The sequence below is a fragment of the Trachymyrmex septentrionalis genome, unplaced genomic scaffold, assembly GCF_001594115.1.
Source record: "Trachymyrmex septentrionalis isolate Tsep2-gDNA-1 unplaced genomic scaffold, Tsep1.0 scaffold2, whole genome shotgun sequence".
Classification (NCBI taxonomy): domain Eukaryota; kingdom Metazoa; phylum Arthropoda; class Insecta; order Hymenoptera; family Formicidae; genus Trachymyrmex; species Trachymyrmex septentrionalis.
The window spans coordinates 1991401-2003067 of record NW_017305179.1 but is presented as its reverse complement, the minus strand read 5'-3'; the positions used below and the strand labels follow the sequence as shown (position 1 = coordinate 2003067).

Below are 11667 nucleotides of genomic sequence, written 5' to 3'. Positions count from 1 at the left end.
TATATATATATATATATATATAATTTTTAATATTTTATAAATATATTAATATAAACGTAAATAACGTTTGAAAGCTAATCAAACTGGTGGCTAATCATTATTCCTAGCACATTTTGACAACAGAACGTCCAATTTTCTGATCTACTGAGAATGTAAAGACGGTTGGAAAATATTGACACCGCCGGCATCCTATTCTTTCGAAAATTACCTGGAGGTTTCATATCCGCGGCAAACGTTCTCTTTCATAGGTGGTTATTTCCGTCCTGGCAAGCATCGCCACGGTGCAATGTGGAACCATTCTCACGCCTGTTATTGGCAAGCTCGTTTCTGAGAAGGTCGTCGAGGCGCATAGCAGCAACGTGGTGCATCCATCGGCGTCGCTGGTGGCCGCGGCTTCACCCGCGCTGCTGAGATACGCGGATGTCGCTCTGGTACAGCAACCAGTCGCCGAGATTGTGCAACCGGTGGCGAAGGCCTCCTTGGTCGCCGAGAAGACGATCGAGGCCCACGGACATCAAGTGATCCACGACGCGCGTCCGTTGATCGCAGTGGCAAAACCTCTGGCAGCCGTCGAATCGCACGTTGCAGTACCCGCGATTGCCAGTCGCGAAATAGCTTACACGGCACCGTACTATTCACCGTATTATTCGGCGTATCCCCATCAGCTGATTGCCGAGAAAACTATATCCAATTACGGGCATACCATTCAACACGTATAAGTAATCACCGGCCGAAGTATCAGAGCATAAAATAATCATTCTAAGGAGCCCGCATGGATTAACCGAAATAAAATCTATGACGAATTTAAAATTACGCGATCTCCGTTTGAGAATATTTGGTTTAAAAAAGATTGAATTATCTTCAAATTCGTCAATTATGAGTTTTATCAATTTAAGATATTTAAAGAGACAGTTGATCCCTGTTGTGCTCGTTAGTGTTAAAGAAAGGACCATCTTTTAGCTTTTGCTCGCACTCGGAAAACCGCTCACCCGAAACTATCATCATTCTCGATCACTTTCGCGGCGGCACATTGTCTTCGTAGATTAATCTAAGAACTATCCCAAGTTCGAGAACCATGTCGTTCACGTGGCTTAACGAAACGGATCGAAACTGGCAGTCTTTAACCTGGGAAAGAGGCCGGTCGATCACGTTTGTCAACATTTATAAAAAAAAAAAAGAAAGATTGTATTGCACATACTCGATGTAAATTCCTCAATAAATCTTCATGCATTTCATATCCAGACACACACATGTATTTAACAAACCCAAGAAGTCAAGTATTCACAACCCATCGTATAAAAGTTATTCTACGACCAAACTATTTGTCGTTCGTACAATTATTTCTCTATTATACATACGTCTGTATTTTTATACTTGTACTACTAATATTTTCTCAACAAGTGCACGAGATTCGCGCTTCGTAAATTGTACAGATCTGCATCGTTTTGTCAACGAGTTCGCCACTCGATCAATGATACATATCTGTAACTCGATATAAATTGCCCGACGCGCGACTGCCTTCGAAGGTATATGCACGCTTGGATCCTCAAGGTCTTGGGTGAATGAACTGCGAGTACTGCTAATGGCCTCGGTATCCCTTGTCTACGGTACGCCGAATGGCCGAATGGCGTTGTAAAGCATCGCCGGATCGCGCTTGTATCCAAAAGAGACGCGCGTAGTCGAGTCTCGAGTCGCGCTAGCCTATCGAACCTTCTTGCGTCTCCCCCTTTCTTAAATCACGCTCGTCCCACACTGGCACTGGAGAAGAAATGTATACGTGCACACGTACACTCGCTGAAGAAAATACCAACGGGAGAATTGCTGCGAAAACGTACGTGCTGCGTCCGAGGGACGTGGATCGATAATTGAAAAATGCGAAGTCGAAGGGCTCTTGCGCTAGGATTGTTTCTCGAAAGAGGAAGAAATAGAAATGGGAGGTAATGGAAGAGAGGAACGTTCCTCGGGACTCAAGCATTATTCTTATCGATGTACTGTTCTGTCGTGCGCGTTTTATCCGTTGTATATTTAACGAAACGTAATGCGAACGGAAGGAAATCTGCAATTTAATTTTTGTTAAGAAGATATACTGAGGATTTAGATTATTAAGCATCTTTTTGGATAAAAGTAGTGTTATTTCTTTCGTTGTAATTCACGATACATATTCTTTTACGCGCGAATATTTATAATAATCTTCCGTCGTCTGTTTCAAGGCAATCATTTAAAATGATAAAAAAATCTGCAGGATTTTCTTGCAAAAAATCTAAACTATATGGGAAGAACAGTTTTGCTAAAGTATCTAAAAATTTAGCTAAATTAGAAAATAATTTGGTTGGGCTATCAGAATAATTTCCCAGACAGCACATAATATTCATAAAATATGTACAAAATGTTTGCAAATATTCATTAGACTTATTTTAAATATTTTTGTGATCTTAAATTGCACAATCATAAATATTTATTATAAATATTATGAAATATTTATTGTAAATGTTGCGGAAAATACTTAATAAAACATTATATATAATCCAAGTAAAAAGTACTTATTACCAGAAATATTTACTTATATATTTATCAAAAATATTATATAAAATATTTAGTCGATATCTTAATAATATTTTGAATAAAGCTTTATCAAAAATATGAATAAAGTATTTACATAACATTTAAAAAAGTAAATAGTAATATTTATTATAAATATTCTGTGCAGTCTGAGAGATTGTTAAAATATTACACTTAAGCGTTCCATATAATTATTTTGATGATTCAACCAAATTATTCTCAGATCTATACTTAGCTAAATTTTTAAATACTTCAGCAAAATCATTCTTTCCACATTAATTATTTAGAGAGTTCAACTAATTGAATTCTTATTTCCTTATAAATATGTTATGAATGGACAACCCCACACACACACACGCACGCATACACACACACACACACACACATACGCATACATAAAGTTACTCCAGAAGTAGAATGTAATGCATGGTCGATGCATCTTAGAACAAGAATGCGTCATATTGCAACTACAGCCTTGTCCGTCCCTGAGACCGGGGAGGAATGCGGTGGTACGGCAGTTAGGAACTTTTGTAGTACCGGACGAGTCTACTTTTTTACGGCATCCCTTGAGACTTCTATAAGTACGAGGAGACCAAGCTGGCGCGCGCATTTATACGAAGTATCGTTCCCGAGTGCATCCGCGCAGAATCCTTGCCCGAAGTCGTCATGTTGCGATTCGTAAGTAAATCCGGCATTCCGTGGAGAGTGCAAAGTGCATCCGCGATAAATTTAAAAATCATAACGAAATACTATTGTGATCTCCAACGTTTCGGAATCGTTGCAATTTGCATTTTATTCCCCGAAGGTGTAAACGCGATTATTCACCTTTAGGCGCGCGACGATATTTGCCTCACGTAGACTCATTCGCTTCACGCGGTTCAACGGTTACTTATATTCGCCGACGTGCCCCGCGCGCCGAACTTTTCCAATTTAAATAAGAAGCGAGCTTTTCCTTTATGACGATTACTTGCAGATCCTGCTCACCACTCTCGTCGGCCTTGCGTGGTCCGCGCCAGCGCCGGCACCCAGACCGCTCACCCTCGTCTCCGAGTTGAAAACTCCGGCGTCAACCGCCAAACTCACGCCGCTGGTCGCCCCGATCGCGCCAATCGCTACACCAGTTATCGCACCGGTTTCCCGTCTCGCCTATGCCGCACCCGTTTTTTCACAGGTAGATACGAATAAAAATATAAATTAATTCCTACAGACTAATGATTAATTCCTAAACTCCTTAATGATACAAAATGGTTGAATATATAACAGGACAATAGGAGTCGAGCACGGTAATTCTTGTGCAAATCAATCACGGTTAACAAAAGAACTTTATTAGTGAAAAATGTAAAAAAAAAGCCCATCACAGAGCCTACATCAGCTATTCGGATCAGCACGGAAATGCTTTATTTTTCGTGTGAATGTAACAAAACAAATAAAATATATTTATTTCAACCCCCTTCAATTCAGGTCCCTATCAATATAAAATATAAATCGAAATTACGTAAATAACGCAAATTCCAAGTTGATGATTCCCGACAATTTAGTTCGTTCTTCTTTATCCAAATGCCAAATTAGATAAAGTAAAACCGAAGTCATATACATTGCGTCACTAAGTAGAATTACATCGCTCATCAGATTGTCAGATTTGATGTAAGCGTTTTCTCCGCGTAAAGGACTTGTGGTGGTCGATAGTCAGAGATACAATAAGAGAATTTTATTAATAATTAATCCGCTTACATGTTTCGGCTTACTTTTGAGTCCTCAGAGACAATATGATTGTTGTAATTACAAACAATTTTTTTCTAAACTAATTTATTTCAGTGAGCCACTTCCATTTATTAACGGAAACTATAATATAAAAACGAACTTTAATAACAATGTAAATATTAAAATGATTAAAAGGTAAATTTGTTGGAAGCAAAAACGATTTATTGTAAAATAATAGAAGGTGGCTCACTAAAACAAAAATTCATCATATCGCAAACGCTTAAGACTGGTTTTTGACTAAACCGATAGAATTTAAGTATTTGCGACACGGTGAATTTTTGTTTTAATGAGCTGCCTTCTATTATTTTATAATAAATCGTTTTGTTTCCAACAAATTTATCTTTTAATCATTTTAATACATTTTAGATTGTTATTAGAGTGTGTTTTTATAGTTTCCGTTAATAGGTGGAGGTGGCTTACTGAAATAGATTAGTTTGTAAAAAAATTTTTTGTAATTACAATATCATATTGTCTCTGAGGAACTAGCTCGAAACACCGAAACATGTAAGCGGATTAATTATTAATAAAGTTGTTTTATTAACCGTATTGGTTTGCTCAAGAATTACCGTGCTTGACTCCTATTGTTGCCCTGTTTTATCCAAGCATTTTAGATACAAAAAGTCCAAGTGCATATCTTGGCGTTCAAAAAGCGACTCACGTGCCGCAAAAACGTTCGATTTCTAAAAATAGGATCATCCACCGAACCAGGAGTGACTTACCGATATATCTTCAATTCAAGAATCGAACGTTTGTGAATTTACACTTAAAGAGTCGATTTTTAAATTTATATACTTATAAAACTTTTTCCTTTATACCAAGATAATATAAGAAAAAAAGTTAAAGATGAGTAACAGCGAAGAGTGCTATAAAATATTAAATAAAATTTAATGTGTTCAATACATTAAAAATAAGTTCGAAACTAGTTCCAACTTTACAAAGTTTTCTTCTCAATCGCATATAAATTACAAGAATTAAAATTCCATTATACTTGACAAGTCATAATTTTGATTTTAAAATTACAATGTTGATAGATAATAATGAAAGAAGTCGCGAGTAATCATAAAAGAATTGACGAAATGAAAAAATTAAAATTACAAATAATCCATAATCTGCTGCCGCGCTTTTATATTCTGAAGCCTGTTCATTATTCCAATTAATATAAAAAAAGAACGCAAATCTTTAATTATATATTTCGATTACTCAACATTAAATTACAAAGAAATTACGGTACATCAAGATATAATTTTTACATGAATCGCTGAGGATAAAAAAGGAAGAGAAAAGGAAATTGTTTTCTGTTTCAAAGCTTATCGTTTTCTGTGATCGAATTGCGTTGGAAAATCAAAATTACAATTTTTTTATCACGTTTTTTCTCGTTATTACTAGGTATCGCCATACGCTTATTATTCTGCGCCGATCGCGGAGATCCCATCGAGTTACTCGATCGAGCAACATGGGTACCATATTACCTACTGACCGCAAAAATCATCAGACCGGTAGCCGTCGACCTCAGTAAAGCCCGTGTGGAAGTATGCGTAGCAGTTCGCAGCTTGTCTCCTCATCGATAATCATCTTCTATCGTGTAATCTCATCCACGCAAAAAAAAAAAAAGAACTTGGTGAAAGTCGACGTGTTTATTTTCTAAACCCTTATTTCCACCTCCTATACCTTCCTCAGCAACCTCGAAGAAATTACGTAGCCATAGCCGATCCTCTTTATCTCGAGAAGAACCTGAAGAACGTTCTCGAGAGCGAATTATTAAGAATTTTTCTCTTAAAAAATTCATATAATTTTGCGTTATATTATATGCATTTTAGAGCTTCAATCTTAACACGCTTGAACGCAAATGTCTTATTGTCTTCACGCGAAGTTATTATCTTATGTTATATTCGCTGCATCGAATTCATTTGCATTCCGGCGTAGAAAGAAGAAAACGTAGAAGGATATCCGAATTGGGTCAAGACAATTCACGCGCGGTTTAGCGTGGCACGATCCACGATCCACGACACGAAATTCCCAGTGTTACGAAAGGCCGCGGAAAATCCCTGTTACGTAATGACGCAGTGCGTGGGTCTGTGAAAGGAAATCGACATCGTTGCGATCGCCGTTGTGATCGTCGATACGTGACAAGAAAAGAAAAGTAGGTCGCGTTGAGGATTTCAGTTCCCGTTTGAAATTTGAGTAATTCGCTTTACGGGAGCGAAAATGGCAAAAATTGCAAATGTTTATGCGAAAGATTCTTCCGAAATCGCGGAAATCGTGTATTTTCCTCATGGCGAGAAACTACGGGATTCGATTGGATGAAAAAACTGCCGAGACCCAAAACGGATGAGTTCATTGACACGCTCCCTTGGAATACACGCGCGAGTACTTTCTCCCGGACTTTCCTAACGAGAGCCTAAATATTTATCACGATCACATCTAGCTCTGCATTTAAGCCCTAGCAGCCACATTTTTTTATGCTACTTTTTATACTGTCTTTCTGATCAATGGCCGTAATACTCGTTTCCTCGTAGCGAGACCGAGGCATCGCTTGTCTTGAAGTGCGCCTCTTCACTTTCTACCGAGAGTGAAAATCATTATATTGAACTCGATGATCCATGAAGTCAAGGTCGATGCACCTCACGACCGGCACGACCATGAGAAGAAAGTATCCGGTTTGGTACAGTTGCCCGAGTGTAATCATTTATTTTGGGAGTTGCGACATGAAAGGCTCGTAAGAAGAATCTTTCTACATAATCGTGAATGCCAACAACACGATTGTAACTACTTAAATTAGAGTATAAATCGATTAAAGGAATCGATATTATAATATCGTCTAACGGATTACCGCGAAAACAATCTAGGCTCTATGATGAAATGATCGTAAATTTGTAGATCCTTTTCGGAGAACACAGTTGCAACACCAATATCAAAGTTTCCTCTTGTCAAATCGTAGACAAATTTATTATTTACTTGCGAGATAACCTCGAAATCCCGACTCAAATAAACGGTAATCTTGACGTAAAACATAATTACGTAAGGCATAATTCATTCACTAAATTATAATATTCATTAAATAATAAACGACAACAGTTCTGCATTTGTATTCGTATATACATGTTCCTGTCTCTTACATAATGCCAGCTCTACAAGAAAAACCCACTTAATGTTCTCCAGGAACTGTGTGGCAAACTAATTATACGAAAGACCATGCGAGTTGACTTCTTCGTACCTGATAGCCTTTTACATTCGCGGTCATCTCTTTGTTTCCGAAAAAAATTTAAATGAATTTATATAGAGAATATTGAAACTAGTATTGTTTATACATTTCATTCTTCAATTAGAAGATGCATAAGAGTGATCAAAAATATCTTCACTCGATTCTTGTTATATCTTTCGATATTATAAATATTAAATGATTTTGAATACAATGAATCGTCATATGAAGCATTCAAGTATATTATTAATTTGTATGATTTAATGTGACAGACTTTTCATTCAGAATTAATGGAAATTTTAATCATACAAATATTCCAAATGTTGAATTAAGATATATGCTTAGTAGAAATCATATTAAACATTTCATTGTGTTATCCTTTCACAATACAGGATTAATGGATTCAGCGTAAATTTCTCTCGAAGTCACAATGTAAATTTCAATCGTACCGCACCGGAGTTTATTGTATTTTTTGTATTTTTCTGATAAAATAAATATTCTAAATGCTATCGAGAGAACAGCAAGTTTAATATAACATACAATTTCCGGTGCACATATATATATATCCAATGTATCGTTTTTCAATATGTGCAAATCGAAAAATAAAATGTTGATATAGTAAGAACAGAAAAATGGCGAGAGATGCGACTTTTCGTATTTATGCGACGAAAAGATGAGTCTGACACATTCAAGGTACGCGTTACGTTGTTCGAATTATACTTTTTTTTCCGATTTGCTTTCTTACGAAGTGCCAGAAGAAGCGTCACGAAGACGGATGTTCGCCCGTCGTCGATGACTCACGGATCTACCCCACCGGTGGTTCACGCGACGGGTCCAGCATCCCCGAAAGGGACGGCTTCTATATAAGATTCGTGACGACTTCGGTAAAAGCACAGACCACGGCACCGTGCAGGGAGAAAGTTTCGTTAGAGAGCGAGAGTCCGAGTATAAGACGCGGTAGCGGAGCGAGAAAAATAGTTTATCGCTGGTGCATCTGAAGATAAACGGTCAGGTATGTTTTTAAACAATTAATAATTTTTCATAGTTTATAAAAGACTACTTTCTTTGTTGTTACAATGATAATTTTATGTAAAATTTTTTTAAATATATATATATATATATATATGTGTGTGTGTGTATAAAAACATAGTTAACAATTACAAAAGTATTCATGCAATTTTAGAGAAAAACAAAGTTAAGATACAAGTAATACAATTTCCATGTATCAACATTAATATTAATAATTTTCTTTATTAGCTACAAAATTAAAATTATTATTATAGAAGCAAAAGAGAATCGGTATATATGATTGAAATAATTATACACAGATAATTCTTCACAATAAATAGTCAAATAGTCATTTTCAAAGTAACGATGACGTGCTTTTAACTACAAACCAAATGTAAATCATAAAAAAGATGTGGGATTCCATGTTTAATCACATAGATAGACTTATTGTCTAATCCATTAGAGATCCTATTTTTTTCAGAGGGGTAAATATTTTTTTGCGTTCGTCGACAAAGAGCAATCGCGGCAAGGAGTGTTTTTATCGATTACCGATTGGCCGAAGCAATATAATATTTGCATACGTTCATCGTTATTTGTTTAATAATTGGAAAATTGAGATTTTTCCAATATATTCCTTAAATATGCAGATATATGTATCGCATAAAATACTTTATTAGGAGTGAAACCTACGTGTGTCGCTCTGTCGTAGAATATATGTGTATAAAAACTTTCTCCTCTTTAAATACCGCCTCCGTTTCGTCTTTATTCAGATTCGCGATTTGTCAAGCATAATATCCGATCCACTATTGTGATGCTAAAGACGAATTACTGTGCCGTGAATATTTAAGAGAAGCTACTTGGATCCTGATCAGTTTCTATTTGAATAACTAGTTTATATAATTTGTATAAAGCAGAAATAATGAATAGAACCTTTAAACGTCGTTTTGCTTGGGAATTCAGGTATTTCTTGTATTTTGTAAGTTTTGTTTTTCATTTTCAAAAGAAAGCTGAAATAGAAAGAGAATAAATTCGATGATTTGACTTTAAATAATAAACATAGAGATGCTAGAAATTTAAATAGCATATTTAAAAAATTTTTAATGAGTCGAGTGATCTGGGACGACTTAATTGTTTTTCTATTGTCGACCTACTTCGAGATAATTGATTTAGTGTAAGAAGTTGTGGAGGATGATTAAGAGAATATATATATATATAAAGCTGGTTGCATTACTTGCAACTTGGACATCATAGAGGAAGCTACGATGCACAAATGTCATAGATTATCAACGTGAATTTGCGATTTAACGAGATGTTAAGGCAAGTGGAAAGTAAAATATTAAAATTATTTGCACGTACACAACACGTAACCACTTTCACTGTCGTAGGCGGTAAATAAAAGACGCGTCGTGACGTGTTATGTATATCTTTGCCAAATATAGTGATTCTAGTCTTTAAAGTCAGCGTATTAGTCACTTTAAAAATGCTCTATCACAAATATTAGATTGCGTATGAAAATATAATTTACTTAATTTGAAATTTAAATCACTCCGCCCCAGTGGACGTCACACCGCATTCGTTATGCAATTACTTTCTCCGTGTTGACGAAGCGATTTCAGAAGAAATAAAATAATATGAGATGTGCTCGGCGAGAGTCATCACATTATATGAACCGGACAAACGACTTTCACCCAACTTCCTCTCGCTTTCGTTAGTCCCTCTTCAGTTTAATTACACGTCTATACGTATAAGACAGCCTTAGCTGGTACCGTTACTTAAAACCGGTCTTTATACGTGGATGAGTAAGAATGTTATTGTGGTGAGCAATAAATACTTTGCTTCCTCGAGTAAACAAAGACATTGAAAATTGTATAAATTACTACTAAAGGTCAAATAAATATGCATCTTTCATCGATTTTGACCTAATTTCGATCCGTAGTAGTAGTTCCACAATCGTTGCAAACAATAAACTGAATGGAGAAAGGCGAGATGCACTTTCACGTGGATCCGCGCTCGGTACTTACAGAGAAATTGTCAAGAGATACTCGAGAGATCGATTGAGAAGAAAATCAAGCGCTTCGCGTCAAGGATTAAATTAAAATAATGGAGAGAAAACAATAATAAAAAATAATAATAATGAAAATAATTATATTAAATTATAAATTATATATAATACGTAATATATTATATTTGAAAAATTACAAAATAAATGAAAACATAAATTTTAATACTAGATCAAATATTTGATCGAAATTATAAATTATGATAAGATCAAAAGTTAAAGAAAATAATTTATTCGTTAATCACAAAGACAAATATAAAGTTGATCCTTTTATCTTTTGTTGCAGGATGAGGACGAAATTCATCCTGATAGCTTGCTTGGCAATAGCGAGAGAAGTATTTGGTACTCAAGTGTACGAGACGCCGAGTGACTCTTCGCAACAATGGCAACCGTGGAATAACCAAGACTTCAATCAAGCCTCAAACGAAAAAGAAGAAAAACGTGATTTTGTCACGTTCGACAACCCTGTCTCACAACAGAAAGAGACGCAACAACCGCTGCTTTACAATGCGAATATTCAATCGAGTGGCAGTGGAGTGGCCAACGTCGTTGGTCAACAATCAGTAAGGATTTTATCGTTATTGCAAAATATTTGACGTTAAACGTTACAAGGCTAATTAAAGTCAGAAACATAAATTTTTGACAAAGCAAAGTATATATTTCATATTTAGAGTACGTGTGATCACTTTAAAGAAATATAATAGAGTTAATAAATGTACGAATATATAATTGTATATTCAATTACAGATTGATTCTGTGATCGATAATATTATCGTATCTAGTCGGCAAGGTCGCAATCTTGAGGAATATAATGAAATTTATTCTGATCCTAAAATAAAAAATGCTCTGCAGCTCGACAATGAGACGATCGCACGTAGTTTCATCAAGGACAAACTTTGCTCTCTCAGTTTGATCAGCGTAAGTACAGTTTTCTAAGTCGATTTTTTAATCGCTAGAAATATAATTAGTATTTTAAATTTCTTTTCTGCTTTAAAAAATTTGAAAGTTAGTTATAAACGCTTAAGAACTACACGCTTGTATGCGCGCGTTGTATCGCTTTTATAAGTATTATTAATATGAG

At 35.7% G+C, this 11667-nt stretch overlaps 3 protein-coding genes across 4 annotated transcripts in view; all 3 read left to right on the top strand.

The window, feature by feature from the left end:
• The window catches only part of LOC108747415, a 1982-nt gene extending 737 nt beyond the window's left edge, over nucleotides 1-1245 (top strand). The window contains exon 2 of the mRNA XM_018484844.1: nucleotides 249-1245. Within this exon, the coding sequence (XP_018340346.1) occupies nucleotides 249-719 (471 nt within the window). The 3' untranslated portion in view covers nucleotides 720-1245. The remainder of the gene's footprint in view (nucleotides 1-248) is intronic.
• A 1912-nt stretch (nucleotides 1246-3157) lies between these two features.
• Nucleotides 3158-5947, top strand: LOC108747386. The gene is made up of 3 exons (XM_018484811.1): nucleotides 3158-3237; nucleotides 3533-3730; nucleotides 5707-5947. The coding sequence occupies exons 1-3, from the start codon at nucleotides 3226-3228 to the stop codon at nucleotides 5794-5796; spliced, it is 300 nt and encodes a 99-aa protein (XP_018340313.1). The 5' UTR covers nucleotides 3158-3225; the 3' UTR covers nucleotides 5797-5947.
• A 2478-nt stretch (nucleotides 5948-8425) lies between these two features.
• Nucleotides 8426-11667, top strand: part of LOC108747446 — an 8915-nt gene continuing 5673 nt past the window's right edge. Inside the window, exons 1-3 of one of the 2 annotated variants that reach the window (XM_018484909.1) lie at nucleotides 8426-8531; nucleotides 10873-11149; nucleotides 11439-11504. In XM_018484909.1, the coding sequence (XP_018340411.1) occupies nucleotides 10874-11149; nucleotides 11439-11504 (342 nt within the window). In that variant the 5' untranslated portion in view covers nucleotides 8426-8531; nucleotide 10873. Of the gene's footprint in view, nucleotides 8532-10872; nucleotides 11150-11333; nucleotides 11505-11667 lie in introns of both variants that reach the window. The other variant, XM_018484908.1, reaches the window with a different exon arrangement.